Here is a 20,706-nt window from a genome sequence, read left to right on the forward strand (position 1 = left end):
CTCAACTGGCAGCTACAGAACAGAAAATTATGCAATAACAACAAAAAAAGCGAATCTGGCTGCCTATACACCCACCTCCGTGCTTTCGGAGCAAACATGCTTAGTGTTTTCAAAAGGATAGCTTTTGTAGAGTATTTTAACAGCACAGCAGGGTTAAACAGTTGTAGGTGGAACAGGTTAAAGTATGGTTGTAGCGTTAACACATTTTAGGTGATTTTGGACAGATAAGAGCTTAACCAAAACATGTGGGATTTGTCAACCTATTTTATTATATGACCCAAACTATATGGAGCACTAAGGACACCAATTGACTAATTGGCCCAGAGTATTAACATGCATTGAGCAGCATTTCCTGATTGGCCAGTCAATCAGTGAATCAGAAAGGGACGCTGCAAGGACAATGAGTGGTGATTTATTCATGTGATTCACACACTCCATGATTCACATTCTCTTGTTCCTTTTAATCCTTCACTGTGAAAGGAAGGATATAAAACATTTTGTCAGTTAACTCATCATCGCCAGAGCTCTCCATTCACGGAAAGGCGATGACCGTGTCTGATATCTGATCCCACATAGTTTGCTATTACCCAGACTAAACTGCATACACGGACAGCTGGTTTTTCAAAAAAATGTAATCATCATTGATGTGTGTCTATAATCAATAGCGAACAGTTGAAATGTACTGCACTCCACTTTGCCTCAGCCTTAAACACGAACTCAGGTGCTTGAGAATTCTTCCTTTCAAAGCTCTTTTCAATAGAAGCTATTTCTATCCTCTGAGAGGATTGTTTAGTCGAAGTTCCGGTTGCTCAGTTTGTACACGCTCGCCTCAGACAGACACATCTGCTATGTATTAAATCTCCCGGCCCTGCAAGTGAGATGTGCTGCAGTCAGCACTCTCCCACTCGAAAGGCTGCCTCGCCTGGCTAATAAACTGAGGAAATGCCTGATCAGATTTATTTACCAAGCAGAAATGGAGGGAGAGAAAGAGAAAGGGGGTGAGAGAGAAAGTGGATGAGAGAGAGAGAGAGTGAGAGAGAGCAGAGAGAGTGCATGGGGGCAGGAAACTTAACCAAAGGCAGGCGTGTGCTTTCTCGAGGGGTGGGGGTTTACCTGGAGTAGGAGTAACCACTGTGAAACTGGCATCCTTTAACGAGACAGAGATTAATTAGTGTGTTGTTTGCAGTGCTGCAGAGAACAAGGTTGAGAGAAGAGGCAGCCACGGTAAACCTGGCTCGGAAATTGTAATCAGCAACCTTGACAATCTAAAATCAACACAAGTTTACTGCAATGGGGAAGGAGTAATCACAAGTGGTGCACATGACAGGACTGCCACTGAGCTTAGGTCAGAAGGTCAACACATTGTTCTGTTACACTGGGATAAGCACACATGGATCATCTTTGCAAGGAAACAAACACAGCCTTTATCTTAAACCTAACCTTAGCCTTGAACCTTATACAGCACAGATCTATAAAGTGGTGCACTTTTGTTCCTTGGTCAAATAGATTTCTGATGGGGTGGTATCTGCAGTCATTACACAACAACAGCCACACGCAACAGGATGAGGCCATATGGGAAATCTACTGCCTGGTCTTGATAATGAGTGGCGGACAGGAGTGGGCAAGAGGAGGGTGGATGGGGTGGCATAACTGGAGGCTAGCCATCTTTCACATGCGCTTTTGTCTACTCTATTTGATATGGTCATAACGCCAAAGGTAATTTACTTGACGGGAGTCCATTTTCAAGTCCCAATAGAATTGCAATGGTCCTGTCAATCTGGGAAAGTTTGTTTAAAATATGGAGGTTTCCTGGGATAGAGATAAACGCTCCCTCTCCCCGCCAGCCCTTCTCTGGTCCTTCGTGGGCACGGAAAGACAAGGGGAATATCCTCATCCTCCTCTCTGTGGCTTTTCTCCAAGGGGAGCCAAACAATCTACAATCAGTCCCCATCCAGTCTGCCACCACAATCCATCTCCCTGGCTCGGTGTAGAGTCAGAGGACAGAGGAAGAGATTGAAATCGACGAATGACCTTAACGGAAAGAGGAGACTGAGGCCTTTTACTCATCATCCCCAGTTCACACATACCAGGTCACCAAGGGAGTGAGTCCTTTCAAAACACACCTGGACATCCAGTCACAACCAACCACCAGAGTCCCCATATCAAGTTCCAAGTGTGTTTTCTGTCATACTGTATACACATGATGCACATGGAGTACACAGTGCAACGAAATGCTAACTTGCAGGTTCACCACTAGACAATGCAACAACAATAGGGAAGCAAGTAAGTGTCTAAAGAATAATAACAATACAAACTCAATTAATAAAAATAGGATCAAATGTAGCTCAAATATAACACAAGAAGGCGCTCAGACGAAGTAGGATATTTACACGTGCCGGGGAGTTGTGAAATATATTTCGCAGTAATAATAAATAGTAATTGTAATAATAATAAATAGTCATTGTAATAATAATATATAGTCATTGTGTAGTAATAATATATAGTCATTGTGTAGTAATAATATATAGTCATTGTGTAGTAATAATAAATAGTAATCGTGTAGTAATAATAAATAGTCATTGTGTAGAAATAATAAATAGTCATTGTGTAGAAATAATAAATAGTAATTGTGTAGTAATAATAAATAGTCATTGTGTAGTAATAATAAATAGTCATTGTGTAGTAATAATAATAAATAGTCATTGTGTAGTAATAATAAATAGTAATTGTGTAGAAATAATAAATAGTCATTGTGTAGTAATAATAAATAGCCATTGTGTAGTAATAATAATAAATAGTCATTGTAATAATAATAAATAGTCATTGTGTAGTAATAATAATAAATAGTCATTGTAATAATAATATATAGTCATTGTGTAGTAATAATAAATAGTCATTGTGTAGAAATAATAAATAGTCATTGTGTAGTAATAATACATAGTCATTGTGTAGTAATAATAAATAGTCATTGTGTAGTAATAATAAATAGTCATTGTGTAGTAATAATAATAAATAGTCATTGTAATAATAATATATAGTCATTGTGTAGTAATAATAAATAGTCATTGTGTAGAAATAATAAATAGTCATTGTGTAGTAATAATAAATAGTCATTGTGTAGTAATAATAATAAATAGTCATTGTAATAATAATATATAGTCATTGTGTAGTAATAATAAATAGTCATTGTGTAGAAATAATAAATAGTCATTGTGTAGTAATAATAAATAGTCATTGTGTAGTAATAATAAATAGGAGTCCAGTAGAAGTAGTCATGGAGTCATGTGTGGGGTGGATGTGTGTGAGCGGGAGTGTATCTGCGTGTGGTTTTGAGCTTGTGTGAGCGTGTGTGTCAGTGAGTGCATGTTTGGTCATATTAGCCAGACAGAGACAACATTTAAGCTCGATATACAAACAACACAACAGCCCAGTCTAAACACGGAGTTCCACATAATCAGAGGGTTCCTTAAACGCTACTCTATAAAAACCAAAACAGCAATAACAACATGAGTGCGATGCGAGAGCAGCGCTTCAAATCATCCCACAGAGAGATATAAAATGCAGAACATTTGCGCTGTGCTAAAACACCCGGTCCAAAGACACCTTGCCCTTGGTCTCCTCGGAGATTGGGTTAATTCTATCACAGGCAGCGTTCTACCCGGTCCAAATATGTCAGGCTGGGAAAAATATGATAATATTTATGTTTCCCGGAAGCACAGGGGGCATCGAGTTAAATCAATAGTCTCCAGCAGTCACATCCTCAGAGCTGCTGAGAGAAGAGACCATTCAACACAGCACCGGTTGCCAGAGGCCAGATATAATCACATCTCACCTCTGGGTGTGGTGTGCACGTGTGTTTGTGTGTTTCTGAGAGATTGAGAGAGATAGAAAGAGGGGTGGGTGGGGGGCATAAGCAAATGAGAGTGTAAGTGTGGTGTATACTATGGCGTTTGCTTGTACTGTTTGTGTCTCTGGGTGTGTGTGAATGCCTGTGCTGATAAGTATGAGTGGCTACTGGTATGTGTTTGAAAACACTGTTTTAAAAAAATGGTTCCAAAAAGGTTATTTGGTTGTCCCCATGGGAGAAGGGTTCTACCTGGAACCAAAAAGGGTTCTTCAAAGGGTTCTCCTACGGGGACAGCCGAAGAATCCTTTTAGGTTATAGATAGCTCCTTTTTTCCTGAGAGTGTAGATTCTGGTCACAACCAATGTCGTTCTCAGTCACGGCTACTTTTCAGCAAACAGACACAACAAATGACCTTGGGAGAAAATGATTCCAATTTTTAAAAAAGATTGCCAAGAAAACACCCATGAAATACAGTCCTGTGCTTTGCTCAAGGTTATGGAGCCACTGTTCAGTGTCCAATGGAAACAAACAGAATGTAACTGGACTAGACTGAACAACCCACAGAAATAGAATATAAAGTCATTATTTGGGACAACCACAACACTTCAGAAATAATTCTGGCACAAAATGGAGGGTGTTGCTGCATTACAACCAAGCATGAGATGGGCGACTCCCCCACACGTCCAGGATCCTCGGATGAGGTTGAACAACTTGCACTACACTAAAGCCATCCGTTATCATTGGTGTCATTACCAGTGAGGCCGCAGGGGGAAGACTGGGAGAGGAAGTGAGCCTGGATGGTGCCACATTGTGTGGTGGGGTTGATGGTGAGAAGGGCCCCATGGAGAAGGGCTGGGGGATTACCATAATCACACCGGCAGCCAATGAACCAGCCACCCACTGCACCGCGCCAAGGTCACCCTGCCTGCTTTCTCGATGTAGATTCACACTACCCTGCCACCGGGAGACTACATCGAGGGGCTCACAGCCACAGAACTACACACAAGGCCAGGGGCTTAATGCAGCACCAGGGTTTATAAGAAATACAGGTTAAACAGAGATCAGTACAGGTTATACTACTAATGTACTGTGTAGTGTAGAACACCATTCATAAATTCCCAGAACCAAACGTATAATAAAGCAAGTGACTCAACTAGCAGAAGCAAAGCCATATTGACAACTACATAAGCCAAAAGAGTGTCTCCTCTCTCTCAAATCAGACCACAGTGAATATTAAATATCCTTCCACCTGGAGTCAGAGCCTCAGTGTCAGGGTGTCCGAGTCACGCCCTGAGTCACCTCTCCCTGGCACCCGAGGTGATTTATCTAGCCTTGTGTTCTCTGCACCCTCTTCTCTCCTCTACTCCTCCACTGTGCTCTCGTTCTCCCTTTCCCTCTCTCTAAAGGCTTGGCTTAAAGTTTTCCCACATTGGGCCTCAGAAAAGGGAAAATAACTGTCTGATCGGAATCCTCTGTAACACGACAGCCATACCAGGTATCCACAACAACACTCATACAAATCAACTTCCTGGGAAGAGATTAAAGAGGGCCAAGATTCTAACATTGTATTCAGATAAAACAATTATTTCAAATACAAAGAATAGCTAATCCATCTCATATCATGGCGCATCGAATTCCTATGCCTTAAATTTCCCCTTTGGGAAATACAATGTGGACTCCTTAATACCGATTTAATGTGTATCCATGACATGATGGAACTATGAGACAAAATTGACAATGACTTGTCAACCCACACGGGTCCCTTGCAAAGAAATGTGAATATTTTCAAAAAAAAATACAAGGCGGTTTGTGGAAATATCATAGCGATTTCTACAAAACTGAAGAACAGAGAAAACAAGAAAATGGATTCAAACCCATCTCAGGTTTTTATCACAATGACAACTGGATGCCCAACAGAATGCTCCTGAATCAAACTCATGAAGAGAGAACTCAATGATGGATTGAAACCATTATTCGAATTGAGAATCAGCATTACTGCAAAGCCATATTGTTGTTTGAATTAATATGTTGATATCGGAGCTACAGTATGGATTTTTCCACATACACTACATGACCAAAAGTATATGGACACTTGTTTGTCGAACAACTCATTCCAAAATCATGGACATTACTATGGAGTTGGTCCCCCCCCCTACCCCCCCCCTCCCCCCTTTGCTGCTATAACAGCCTCCACTCTTCTGGGAAGGCGTTCCACTAGATGTTGGAACATTGCTGCGGGGACATCAGCCACAAGCCACAACATTGCTGCTTCCATTCAGCCACAAGAGCATCAGTGTGGTCGGGCACTGATGTTGGGCAATTAGGCCTGGCTTGCAGTCGACGTTCAAATTCATCCCAAAGGTGTTCGATGGGGTTGAGGTCAGGGCTCTGAGCCTGTCAAGTTCTTCCACAACAATCTCGACCAACCATTTCTGTATGGACCTCGCTTTGTGCATGAGGGGCATTGTCATGCTGAAACAGGAAAGGGACTTCCCTAAACTGTAGGAAGCATTGAATCGTCCAGAATGTCATTGTATACTGTAGTGTTAAGATTTCCCTTTACTGGAACTAAGGGGCCTAGCCCAAACTATGAAAAACAGCCTCCACCAAACTTTACATCTGGCACTATGCATTGGGGCTGGTAGCGTTCTCTTGGCATTCGCTAAACCCAGATTCGTCCGTCAGACTGCCAGATGGTGAAGCATGATTCATCACTCCAGAGAACGCATTTCCACTGCTCCAGAGTCCAATGGCGGCGAGCTTTACAGCACACCAGCAGACGCTTGGCATTACGCATGGTGATCTTAGGCTTGTGTGCGGCTGCTCGGGCCATGGAAGTATCTACTGTCTTCTCTGGGATGTCGATGTCAAGTCTACTCCCGGTCCCCCACTCCAGAGCTCGACGTAGCCGGTCTACTAACCAACGGTCCTGGCAACCATTATTACGCACATCTGCGCCCCATCATGAGGCACACCTGGACTCCATCACTCCCTGATGACTTCCCCTTTATCTAGCACTCCGTTGCATCACCCATTAGGTGGTATTGTTTCCTGTTTTCATGTTCATGGTTCTGTATTCATTCTGGTCGTTCCTATTGAACTCACTGACTGCACCTGCTTCCTGCGTCTCTGTTACAGTCAAAATCAATTCAGGATGATTTGATAGCTTCCATTGCAAGTGAGATTAAAAGAGAGGTTGGCGCAGCACATTTTCTCGCATGGCAAATGGGAGAAATCCCAGACATCAGCTGTCGCTCGCAGTTCTTAGTTAGTGTCTGTTATGTGGACGATCAGGGCTTTATTCGGGAACATTTATTTGGCTACTTTGATGCGCAGTCTATGTTTTACTTTGTGAAGTCTGAGATGTCTGAGTTTAACTTCATGGAGAAACGTGTTGCCCAAACCTATGATGGTGCTGCTCTAATGGAATGGATCTGCTATTTATATTTACAGTCCCCTCCCGTTCCCTGATTAAGAAGGGATGTCCACTCCACTACGTGTCAACTCTCTCCTGATATGACCTGACCTTCCTCTCCAAGCACTGTAAGAAACCCTGTCAATGTCGAGTCAATCATATACACTAACACAATCACATTATTACACATACACATCAATGTGTTTTTAATCCTGGCTTGGACAAACTCATTCTTAGCTTTTTTTGTCTAACTGTGTTGTGTTCTTGCATTTTGACTTCCCAGTTCAATCCTGTCCTGCCCTCAGTGGAAGTGTGGCGCTGTTCTCCAGCACCATCCAACCACGATGAGCCTGTCCTGCACTGAAGTCAAGTCTCTGAACAGCTCCAGTCATGCCTCATACCCCCATTCAGTCACTGCTGTGATCCCTTCCAAACACTGTAAGTAGGCCTCTCATTCCCGTTCCCCATCATATTTTACTCTAAATGTCTTTGTTAAGTGTTTAAGGTCATAAAATAATTTGTGGGTCTCCCATCCTCCTAAATTGTTCAGGTCACCAGCCGCCACTGGTCCCTATGGGCCTACAAAGTCCACTGCTTTTCGGGCAACACCCACACACTAATGCACACACACTAATGAAAGTATAAGCGTATTTACACTTGGAAATACAAGGCTTTGTGCAGTGACCTTCTATTACAATAATTAATTAATTAGGCTATGTTCTGGTGGATACTGAAAACAGGCACGCAGTGCAGCTTTCATGGATTAGCAAGGCTTCATCATCCTCCACATAATTTAATAAAGAACTGATGGTATATTTACTCAACAGAGAAACCTGAAAATAACTATAGATTGGACATGTTTACTGTGTATAATCGACTTCCTTTAACTTGTGTACCGCGCGCGAACACACACACACACACTACCTGCTGAAGGTCTGTGAGGATGTAATCAGAGAGCACGACTAAACCCTGTGAGGTCTACTGCTCTCCAAGAAAAACAAACACATTCTGACACGATTGAACTCATAAGCAAGACAAAACATGAATATAAACATGAGGCTACAAACCGAGTTCCAGTCATCTGTATCCCTGGGCAACTTTTATATCATTCACAAACAATCAAAGAGAGGAGATTTCTGGGAAAAACAGAGACTTGAATGCAAAGAAGACTCAACGTCACAGGGTTGTTCTCCTTGAGGTATGCATTAACTTCACAAAAGATAGACATATTGGAATAACCCATGGAAAGCACAGTAGAAAATGTATTGTTACGATCGCCTACGGTATGTTAATGGGGGCTGCTGCTCGGCCCAAACTCAAACTTCATATCACAGAAAATGTATTCCAACAGCATAAAGCTTTAAGGCTTGCTATATCGTGTCTGCCATTAAATAAACCGCACTAAAACTCCAGACGGAGCGTCACCCCCCCCCCCTGTTTTGATGTCTGCCTGTTATTTTCATGGAAAATGTTAGCCGAAGGCAAGAGGGCTCGGGGCTCCGTGTCTTTATTACCCTCCCACTGTGCCTAGAGCTGCGGCGGTTGGCCCCATTGACCTCTCACCTGGAAGTCAATCCTCGCTCTCTCACAACTCCCCTGTTAGTACGTGTACCTCTCATCATTAGCCCCCCTTATAACCCTACCTGAACCTGTGATTTTGAGCCCCGGCTGAGCCTATGAACCCCAAACTCCCCGGGCACTGCTCCACCTGCTTCAAAAAAGGTCTGGCACTGCTTTTCCTCCTCCTTCTTGTTTTGACTGCATCTCAAATCCCAGAATCTCGTCTGCTCTTATGCCAATACCAGGTAGACGAAGCCTGCATTACTCAGCTTCTCTCATTCGCTTTCTCTCTCTCTTTCCACCTCTCTGCGATTCTGTCATCATAAAAAAAAAATTAAATCAAAGCTCCAATAATTCATAAGCATGTACTGTGTGTGTGTGTGTGCGTGCGTCATTTTCAGGGAGTACAAGGAGTTGAACGACATTTAGTCAAGCTTACAGATGTAGGATCTTAATTTGATCACACTGTTGCTGGAGAACTTTACTGCAATGCAGGAAATATAAAACATGCAGTGTATTTGAGGTTTAAAAAAGGCTTCTGAAGTTTAGAATTTCCACTTTGAAATTACAGACTTGATTTTCTCTTATGAAAAATATATCAACCCCTACAAAAATATCTATTAGTTATAACCCACATAATAATTAATATTTCCTGTTGATGGATTATTTTGCTGCTGTAGCAAACTGGCTCAAATTAAGATCCTGTACGCTAGGAGGAAAACTGGGGTAGTGAAAGAATGTGTGTTTTTAGTAGACAATTGAGAAACAGTCCGTGAAATTATACAGGTCTAACAAAATGTATGAATATCGCAAAATTGGAATTAGGCTTACGAAGTCAGAAAACAAAATAATGCAGAATGCAGATGAAATAGAGCTATGGAAACAATAGTTTTGCACGTCAGAGTCGATACGATTTCTGCAGTAGTGGGGGTGGGATATGGCAACGGAAACCACATCATCACAGAATCAAAGTGGATTCATAGGCCTCAATCTCCACACTGCCAATGAGGAGGACGGAAAGAAAGGAAGTTTGTTGTCAACAGTCCTTCAAGTGAGTCAGCTCCTGCTCTGAACAAAAGTGGTTCAAGTATACAGTTACGTGACCTGGACTCACAGAGGCTATGTAAATGAACAAAAATTAAAACCCAACATGCAACAATTTCAACAATTTTACTGAGTTACAGTTCATATAAGGAAATCAGTCAATTTAAATAAATTCATTAGGCCCTAATCTATAGATTTCACATGTCTGGGCAGGGGCTCAGGCCCACCCACTGAGGAGCCAGGCCATGCAAATCAGAATATGTTTTTTTCCCACAAAAGAGCTTTGTAGTAGACAGAAATACTCCTCAGTTTCATCAGCTGTCCAGGTGGCTGGTCTCAGACAATCCCGCAGGTAAAGAAGCCGGATGTGGGGGTCCTGGGCTGCCGTGGTTACACGTGGTCTGCGGTTGTGAGGCCGGTTGGACGTACTGCCAAATTCTCTAAAATGACGTTGGAGGCGGCTTGTGGTAGAGAAATGAACATTTAATTATTTGGCAACAGTTCTGGTGGACATTCCTGTAGTCAGCATGCCAAATGCACGCTCCCTCAAATTGAGACATCTGTAGCATTGTGTTGTGTGACAAAACTGCACATTTTAGAGTGGCTTTTCATTATCCCCAGCACAAGGTGCACCTGTGTAATGATCATGCTGTTTAATCAGCTTATTGATATGCCACACCTTTCAGATGGATGGATTATCTTGGCAAAGGAGAAATACTCACTAACATAGATGTGCACAACATTTGAGGGAAATAAGCTTTTTGTGCGTATGGAACATTTCTGGGATCTTTTTTTTCAGATCATGAAACATGGAACCAACACTTTACATGTTACGTTTTATGTTTTTGTTCAGTATATGTGACTCATTTCAGGAAACTAGGCATATGTCGCACATCCCTACTTCACAGGAGAGGCATTTGAACGTAAAAACATTTTTTAAATCAAAATGCGTTTTTTGGCAGAAATGCCTTCTGGAACATGTGAACTTTCATGTGCCTTAATAACAAACTTGTATGCCATCTGTAAATACGAATTAAATTGTTAAATTACGAGCCTAGTTGGTTTAGCCACAGAAAAAGACAGGAAACTTCCCACTAGCCATGATTGGCTAAGATAATGAATAGGCTGGACATGCCGAGAGATTAATTCAGATTGGTCTGCCATGGAGCATGCTTCTGTCTAACATGAGCTGCTTGGTATGTGTAGGTAGCTAATCCTTCTAACGCTGCTTTTTTGAAAGATATCCCGGAGAACTGCTCTCTGCTTTCTGGAGGACCCCGTTTTGACATCAGTGGAATGTCCAGTGAAAGCAGAGTATGACAGCTAAGGAGATGGAGAAAATCCAGCCACCATGCTTGACCGTTGGTATGAGTTTCTCATGCCATTATGCCTGGCGAAAACCAAACACTGCATTCCACATTAAGAATCGTCCACCATCGTGTAGTGTGGTGGCTTGGGGATGCTTTGCTGCCTCAGGACCTGGATGACTTGCCTTAATAGACGGAACCATGAATTATCCTCTGTATCAGATAATTCTACAGGAGAATATCAGGCCATCCGTCTGTGAGCTGAAGCTGAAGTACAGCTGAGTCATGCAGCAAGACAATGATCCAAAACACACAATCAAGTCTACATAAAATGGCTAAAAAACAACACATTTGAAGTTTTGGAAGGGCCTAGTCAAAGTCCAGACTTAATCCCAAGTGAAATGTTGTGGCAGGACTTGAAACGAGTAGTCACTGATGTCACTGCGACAACTGTACAGCTACAGACAATGTGGATAGACGTAGTAAAAACAAGACTTTAGTCTTGAAATCTTTGGTTGTTTAGTACACTACCGCACTCACTCTGTTTAGCACATGGCCTCACATGTGAATCCTTAAAGAGACAGGTGGAGCTAAGGCTTAAGAGCGTGTGAACCATGCTGAATGGGTGTAGACAAAGAAGAGCTCTCCAGTAGGGATACCAATACATTCAAGGGCCATTTTCTCAAATGTGGGGTTACAAGTTGATCAACTTTCAAAGCAGAATTGCTTTCCCATTAGTCCTCAACTGTAGTGTACGATGTGCAATGTTCAATGAGTCTCTACTTTTATCCAATGTAGAAAACACCAATACAAGTTTTGCTACATAAGACCGAATCGAGCCGGTCGGTCTCATATATCAAAAGGATCAAACAGACCACGACAGTACGTCATCTTTGAAGTGCACATACTAAAACACTTATACAAGCCACTGTGTTGGATGAGAACAGTAGTGCACACTTACCCTTTATGGCTAACTTATCAGCCATGGGGAACAGACTAATACACAAAGGGACCACAACATCACACCAACACAAAACTAAAACACCAAAGTACCAAAATAGGGTACTACCCGCAGTACAACACAGTGATGGCTAACACATTAACCCACGATATTATCACATCAACCAATGACGCTAACACAGTGACACTCACCTGCCACTACACCAGCCATGTAGAGCAGACTGATGCGTAGGATGCCATGGACCATCTCCAAGGGAACGCCGATCATCAGCTGGAGAAGAGCGTTGAACCCCAGCTGTTCCAACCTGAGAGACACAGTGAACAGTGGACACTGTGGACACTGGTCTCAATGACAAAGGAATAATGCATAGTGTTTTAAATCAGCTCCTTTGGTCTAGACACTTCATCAAAGGTATCTACAGAAGTCATCTATCACCGTCTATCCATCAACCCCGTCTATTATCTGTCAATGCAGTATCAATTACGTTTTGCTTTGCACTGTGTGTGTGTGTGTGTGTGTGTGTGTGTGTGTGTGTGTGTGTGTGTGTGTGTGTGTGTGTGTGTGTGTGTGTGTGTGTGTGTGTGTGTGTGTGTGTGTGTGTGTGTGTGAATGAGGTGGGGTGGTTTCTTACCCAACGTGCATGAACATGTAGCTGAAGAAGCGCCACACCTGGAGGCGGTGTCTGGGGTGGTACACCAGGGAGCTCTTCATGAAGTCTGGCTGGTATGTCTGCAGTACCCACTTATTCAGCATGATGCCATAGCACATGAACACAACGATCTGACGGGAGAGGCGACACACGCGCTGGGTTCACGCCCACGTCTCTTCATTCAGACACTCATTTACTGTATATCACATAGTACAGAGTTCTGTTATGAGAGCCAATTGGGATTCAGCTAATAAATGCCCTGAATGTTGTCTTTTCATTTTTTTGTGGCCTTGCGTTGGTTGAAGACTTCCATTGGCACCGACAGGCGATGCACATAGAGAGAGAGACACACACAGCTGGTCCGATTCCATTAGCTGCTTTTCATAGATCAATTAATCATCATTTCAATGAATTTAAATGAACGGGAAATAGTCTTTATCGTAGCCAAATTGTCGTTACAGACCGTTCCCTGCCATTGTGAAGCATTTAAGAGCACTTACAGTACTTGGCTTTCTTCAGAATGACAGTGAGTTCGAAGAGGAAGTGCTGTGGCTTCGTTGAGTAGCAGAAGGCTTTATAGCATTGCCTATTCAAGTCATGGCCACCCGGGCTAAAGTGGTCTGGTGGTTTTCTTCATTTTCCCGTCACTAAATTGTTCCATTAATATCACTAAACTGGCCAGAGAATATTCCACTGGCTTGGTTGCCCAGTTCGACATCAGTTGCTGATAAGAATCCAAGAATCCGAACATGAAAGCCAATTTGACAGTGTTGCCTTTGAGGTCTGGCATTGAATATACGCACCCTTAACCACTGTTTACCAAAGCGTGGGTCAGTGTCCAGACTGCCCAGTGCCCATTATTGGGTCACATCCATTTCCTCATTCCTCAAGCTAAAGATATTTTATGCCAGAAACATTGTACTGCTTATTTTAAAGGTCATAAGTCAATACTAACATCTTCGTGTGGGTCACAACGCAATAAGGTCTTAACAATGAGCATCTCAGTCGTCTTAGACCTCTCACCTGGATGATGGTAATGATGGCCATGAAGACAGGAGGAGGACACAAGCTGTTCTGGTGGAAGTACCAGCGCCGGTCTGTCTCGCAGGGCAGGATCTCATAGGCCACATAGCGCACAAAGCGCTTGTACACGCCCAGGCCCGTCTCGTCCAATAGGATCTCCCGCTGCAGTGTGCGGCGGCCATTGGCGATGGCTCGTCGGAAACTGCTGGAGCGCTTGCTGCTCATCTGAGGAGGGTGGAAGATAGAGAGAGAGAGACAAAGAGAGAAGGAGTGAGCGAGAAGGAGAGAGAGAGAGAAAGATTTTAGGATTTCTTTGAATCTAACAAAGAAAGCTATAATTTGATTGCTAATTAGAATTGGCATGCTAAATACCTTTAACTGCTTTAAGAAGTTGAAACACGACCATTGCAGTAACCCCATGTCTTCCAAAAGTGCTGAAGCAAACTTTTGAAGGCACAGAGAACCGAAAAGCCATGTAGCCTAGCTGAGGCTAAGACATTCAACGTGCTAACTTTAAACAAAGAGAATCTCCGTTCCTCCAGTTTCCATAGGAGAGTAAAGACGTACGTCAACTTGAACCGTTCAGTGCTAAAAGTGGAGGAGATTATTTCAGCGCTGCCTTGCCTTGACAGGTACACATGGCGCCTCTCTTCACTCAAAATAAACGCGCGATTTTGCCATTGAGGGGCAAAGCTTTGCTGAGTCGAGCTGTTTTGCCTGGGGGGGAGGGAAGGAGAATGCGGTGGGGAGACTGGGTGACAGGCTCCTGTTATCATGGAGACTCCAGGTTTGCTAAGTGAGCAGTAACGGCACAGCTGGGGGCTAGCGTGACATGGTACACGGAACCATGTGTGTTTGCTGCTTTGGTAGGACCTTGAGCTAACACCCTGGTGCAACCATCACTCTGACAGTTGAAGCCCAAAATATCACTAAATATTACTAGATAAGACACATATTGTATCATGCATCTGGAAGAAAATGAATGTCCTCTTAAATAAAGGTGAGATTTAAAATACAAAATATTATAGCGAAAATCAATCTGAAAACCGATCCGCGTTTACCTATACAATGGAGAAATGCTTCAATCCAAGATGATACACAGGCAATATTGCAAGCCACATTCCTACTGTATCCATCTGTACTGCAGCAGTTGTCAGAGTCCCCACAGACTCCACCAGACAGGCAGCGAAAGCAAACCAACCGTAATTCATTAGGTGCTGTTGTGTGCAGGCTCATTACATCCGGACATTGTGGGGAGCATAATAATAATGAAAGAAATCGGGGGCAATATCAATACAGTGCTAATTAAAGAAAGAAAAACAAGGAGACTAAGAAATATATAAACAAACAAATCACATACAAATGGATCTTAGCCGTCTGAGGATATTAAAGTAAATCATTTAATAATAACAGAAATATAGTTCGTCTGTAGCGCAGTGGTGGATGGTGGTGGGGAAGTTTAGTGGAACGGGATGCCGCGAGACACGTATTAAGTCATTACGATGCCGGGGTTGAACAATGAGCGAGTGTGGGCCTGTGGCATGGCGATAACCAGCGTGAGCGCGAGAGGCGCTGCCGGCCCTCCCGTGGAAGCACCACAGCATATTTTAGCACGGAGATCGAGCCCAGGCCAGGGAATGTAATTATACTGTACGTGCGCTAGGAGGGAGAGGAAAGCAGAAGCGAGGGGGTGGGTGGGAGACATTAGGAAGTAAGGAAAGGGAAATTAGGGTGTTTCCAGGGAGGGAAGGGAAATTAGGGTGTTTCCACCCGTCTTCAATAATGTCTTTCTTAGAAGACTTAAGATAAAAGGAAGGTGTTTGTGCGTGGTTGGGGTTGATGTATACACAAATGTCTTTTTTTCCTTCTCTGTGGGATTTGTTTTCTAAACGATGCCTGTGTTTCCAGTGTTTCATCTGTTTGTTCTCCCAAAACACCTGCTGCCTCTCCTCTTAGTGTTACGTTTCATCGCGCTCGCTGACATTTGTGCTCCTGAATGTTCCCGGGAGACATTTCCCGATAGACACTTATCCTTCTGCCCCGCCTTCTCCATCCGACACGAGGGACCGCCGCTTCTAACGTGAGCGTTAAGCGCGGCCTTTGAAATTCGGGATGTGAGAGAGGGAGGCAGACAATAAAGCACGTTAGCGTGGGAGCTGACGACTTGACTGGCGAGCCCTGAGAAACTCAGTAGGAGCACTCTAGCAGGGCATGCTAGCATCACATCCCATCCCATCACTACTCACGAGGACCTCAGACTCTGGCATCAACATGGTCCACTGCTAAAACTCCCCTGACAAGAAGGAGACGTCTGCCAGGGAAAATAATTGATATTTAAGGATAAGTCTGAGGATGGAGCTTTAGATAGAATTCCCTTCCAAGGAGACCGGATTGGACCTAATTGACATCGGTGTGTGTATACGTGTGTGTCCAGTCGTGTGTATTTAAAACAGCAAGGTGGTTACAGTACATGTTGGTACTCAGCTCAGCTCCAGACTCTGTCCTTCATGACTTAATTAGTACTGGTGTTTGGTCAATACTGTACTGCTCAATAGTTTGAATTAATAATGAAACATAAAGATGCTATTTGTTCCATAGTCATCTCTTTATAGAGGTACATGTGTATATTGAGTTTGGTATAGAGTCATTCTAAATTATTCAGGCTATCCATTCCAGAACATTTCCAAAGTTGGGCCTGATGCTCACCAAACAATGTGAGCTGAATTTATTTCATGTGTAGAGTCAGAGAGTCCTACTGCTAAATGCTAGCTAGATGAATAATCAAATCAAATGTATTAATAAAGCCCTTTTTTTCCAGATATCACTTTTTTCACCTATTTAACTAGGCAAGTCAGTTAAGAACACATTCTTATTTTCAATGACGGCCTAGGGACAGTGGGTTAACTGCCTTGTTCAGGGGCAGAACGACAGATTTTTTACCTTGTCAGCCTGGGGATTCGATCTTGCAACCTTTCGGTTACTAGTCTAACCACTAGGCAACTAGGCTACCTGCCACATAGTGCTATTCAGAAAACCAGCCTAAAACCACAAACAGCAAGCAATGCAGAACTCATTCAATGAATGTTACTAAATGATTTACTACATACTGTGCAGAACCAGGTTGGAATCCTAATGTCCTAATGAAGGTTAAATAAAAAAGTCCTGAATCACCAATGCAGTAAATGACTCACCATCACTTAGTTCTGTTAAACAGGAACAGCACACCATTTACTTCTCATTTACTGGTCATTAATAATGCATTATTAAGCTATTAAACACACACACACACACACACACAGTAATATAAGAGAAACTAAATCACTGTGTTCGCCCACCTTCTCCACTGACCCAGATTCTCAGAGCCATTCTACCAAAACCCTTTTAAAATGAGAGCCCACCTTTATCTCCCAAGCAGCCCATAGCCATAACCCTCCTTCATGGTTTAATCATCAGGACCTAAACTGGAAAAACCTTCACTCCACGACACTTAAGCAAAGTGCACCACTTTAGAGCCAGCAACCCACCTAAAAGAGACATGGTGCTTGCCTGAGTTTGTAGTGTGTATTGCGAGGGTGTGTTTGTGTGTTGCGAGGGTGTGTGTGTGTGTTGCGAGGGTGTGTTTGTGTGTTGCGAGGGTGTGTGTGTGTGGAGCTGATGAACAGCCACTGTGTGTGTGTGTGTGTGTGTGTGAGACAGGGATGATAAGGTGCATCTGTTCCTCTTTGTCTTTCCCTCCAGTGAGACCCTGCTCGTCAACTCAGAAGACAGATGCACCCTGGGCACTAAACACTGTCAGCACGACTCCGTTAAAGTCTCAAAACACTAGAACGACCACACTGGAGCCACTAAATATCCCAAATGGCCTTGCTGGGGACACAAAACACTCCCAAAGAGAGCTTCAGTCAGGTCACAGGTGACAAATGGAGCTCTGGGCTTAGGGTGTCAACCTCATCCCCTCTTCAAGCAAAGCAGAAACACAGAGAATCCCTGCAGCAATATTGATGTTAAATAGAAAACCGGAAATATTGTCACTTCACTATGTACTGTAGTTGACTGAAGCATGCTTGGTAAAGTTCGCCTAGCATTTTCTATATTTGTCTGCCATGACTAAATCACAACGCACACTGACAGATGGTGGCAGCAGTGGGATCCGTATTGGTGTATCTCTCCGATTAAGGAGGAACAATGACTAGGGAATGGGATTTTTCCTGAACACAGTCACCTGACAATGAGGTGTGTGTTTGTAAGTGTGTGTGTGTGTATGTGTGTTTGTAAGTGTGTGTGGGCCTCTCGGAGTCTGCGATCCCCCTGAGAGGCTTTAGCGGAGCATGAGTTACCCCCCCCAGGCTGGTCTGATGGAGCTCTCTGGCTCCGATCAGCCGGCATGAAAAACACGGAGGAAGTCAAACACATTCACACACTCACGCAGCCATACGCTTCTGAACTTGTGGGCCAAGAGCTCGCTTCCGACACATTTACACCCAGTCACGTCGAGACAGTATGTGTGGATCAACAACTCACACCGAGCCCGAAGACCAATAGAGCGAAGGAAAGTTGAACATCCCTGTTCAGCAGACTAACAGGATGAAAGTCCCACGCCTCGGGGCCAAAAGGCTAGACATAACTGCTGATGTACAGTATGTAGAGTGCACAGATGTGTGAAAACACACACACGCACACGCACACACACACACACACACTGCTCCAGCTCCACAGGCAGGGGTGTTTTATCTTCTTTGCCAGGTCTTAATTCAGGCCATACGGCAGACGTTAGACACTGGTGGTAATATAATGGCAGCGGTGCGCTTCCCAACTCAGAATACCATTCATCTGACACATACTGTCAGTGGTGTCCCCCTTATAATTCTCCCTGAAGGAGAGGGAGGGAGAGAGGCAGGCAGACAGAGGAAAAGTGAAGGAGATGGAAAGAGAAAGAAAGAAGGGACAAAAGGAGGAAGAGAGAAGGAAAAATAAAGCGTGATAGAAAGAGAAGAAGACAACCAGAGGAAGGCTGGGGGGGGGGGGGGGGGTTGGTGTCAGCTTGACTATGACCTGGTTAAAAATGTCACGCTACATTTGCATATTCTCCCCGACAAACTAAACCAGACCTGCTCCTATAAGACACACATCACACAGAGAAGAGAACAGATTCCCGTCAGCATTTGAATATCATCCAAATGAGTCAGCAAATCGGTACGCTGAGCGTGTGTACGGTGAATGAGTCTGTGTGTGTATGTGTTGGCCTCCCTGATCATGTGTTAGTGAGCAAGTGCACGTCCTCTGTGAGTGTGCGTCTGTGCCCATCCGGTGAAAAATGGATGCAAACTGTGTGTGCGCACACGTTTGTCAGACAAATCTTTACCAATCAGACATGGATGTCGATATCTCTGTGAGGCTGAGCATTCTCAAATGACCTTAGATCACTGCCTGCTACTACCAATGCTGGGCTGATCGAACCCCATTTGCATTTGGCTGACGGTGAATATTAAACTGTCTCGCTGATGCTGCCCTAAACCTGGGGAGGGTTTTAACATACGATCTGGAGCTACACGGGTGACGAAGAAGAAAATAAAATCTGAGCGGGGGGGGGGGGGCTAAAGGAAAGGGGGGGGTGATATTGGGGAGAGAGAAGGGTACGTTATGAATAAAGGGATACTATTAAAGGAGGATAAGATTTGCAGAAGGGGGTAGTCGGAGGGAAGAGTATCACATCTGGGATGGAGGGAGTAACAGAAGGAAGAGGCATGAAGATCCAAAAAGGGAGGGGTGGACGATAGGAGAAGGGCAAACTAAAGGAAGGGGTTGGAATGTCGGGCGAGAGCACCTGCATCTGCATTGCTGCTCACACACTAGAAGCTAGACCTGAGCATTTGGAAGGGGAACTAAATGGAACAGCTTTCATTACAAACCATGAGCAGAACAGAGCGAAGGAAGGAACCAGCTTAGGGAAGTGAAAACATGTCATGAATTGCATAGTGCTGAATGAATCACGCTGCTTAAACCCATATGCTGCGAGGAGAAGAAACATGCTCTGGTCTACAGCTACACTCAAGACTAAGAATCACCTCAGCCCCTTTAAAAGGCTTTGCATTAATTCGATATATCGGAACAAAGGTCTAAACACAGACAGGTTAAGTGAAGAGGAATGAATAAGAATATCTCTGACCTCCTAGCAGCATCAGAACTCAGAACACTGCTCAGTAGAAGACATTGAGGCAGGATTTTCCCCTTTGCTCTACCAACAGCTAATACAGTATAATGTATAACCGTGTGTGTGTGTGTGTGTGTGTGTGGCACTTGTGTGTGTATTTATTTATCATTACATTTTGTTTGTGTGTATTTATTTATCATTACATTTGGTTTGTGTGTATTTATAATTACATTTAATTAGAAAGATCAAACCTCTTTCTGAAGAACTAAAGATTGCAATGGGCAGGTACACTTTGACATCATGAACCTCAAATCATTCTGTAGCAAGTGTGTGCACGTACTATACGTGCGTGTGTGTGTGTGTGTGCGTGCGTGCTTCTGTGTGTGTGCGTACTATACGTGCTTCTGTGTGTGTGCGTGTGTGTGCGTGCGTGTGTCCATTCCCTGTCACTCACCAGCTCGATGAGCTCCTGGTAGCACACCTGTCCATCCTCGTTGCTCTGCACCAGGGCAAACAGCATGTCCAGTTTGGAGGGGTCCAGCTGCAGCTCATGGTGCTCCACCAGACTAGTGAAGTTCTCCACTGCAATGAAACCGGTGTTGTCTGGGTCCAGCTGGCAAAACACAACAACACATGAATATCAGTGCAGGCTGATCAGAATGCTGCTGTTGACGATTCTAGTAGTAGGGCTTAATAGCAAGGATCGGCTCAATTCCATTTCAATTCAGGGAACTCAAGATTTGAAAAGT

General features: G+C 43.7%; 1 protein-coding gene across 1 annotated transcript in view; it reads right to left on the reverse strand.

Annotated features, from left to right (window-relative positions):
- The window catches only part of LOC139367504 (rhomboid, veinlet-like 1 (Drosophila)), a 33,613-nt gene extending 13,118 nt beyond the window's left edge, over positions 1–20,495 (reverse strand). The window contains exons 1-4 of the mRNA XM_071105737.1: positions 20,412–20,495; positions 13,807–14,031; positions 12,766–12,914; positions 12,326–12,438 (exon numbers count right to left, since the gene is read on the reverse strand). Of these exons, the coding sequence (XP_070961838.1) occupies positions 12,326–12,438; positions 12,766–12,914; positions 13,807–14,031; positions 20,412–20,477 (553 nt within the window). The 5' untranslated portion in view covers positions 20,478–20,495. The remainder of the gene's footprint in view (positions 1–12,325; positions 12,439–12,765; positions 12,915–13,806; positions 14,032–20,411) is intronic.
- Between the last annotated feature and the right edge of the window lie 211 nt (positions 20,496–20,706).

The sequence above is a fragment of the Oncorhynchus clarkii genome, chromosome 16 (assembly GCF_045791955.1).
Source record: "Oncorhynchus clarkii lewisi isolate Uvic-CL-2024 chromosome 16, UVic_Ocla_1.0, whole genome shotgun sequence".
NCBI classification, from domain to species: domain Eukaryota; kingdom Metazoa; phylum Chordata; class Actinopteri; order Salmoniformes; family Salmonidae; genus Oncorhynchus; species Oncorhynchus clarkii.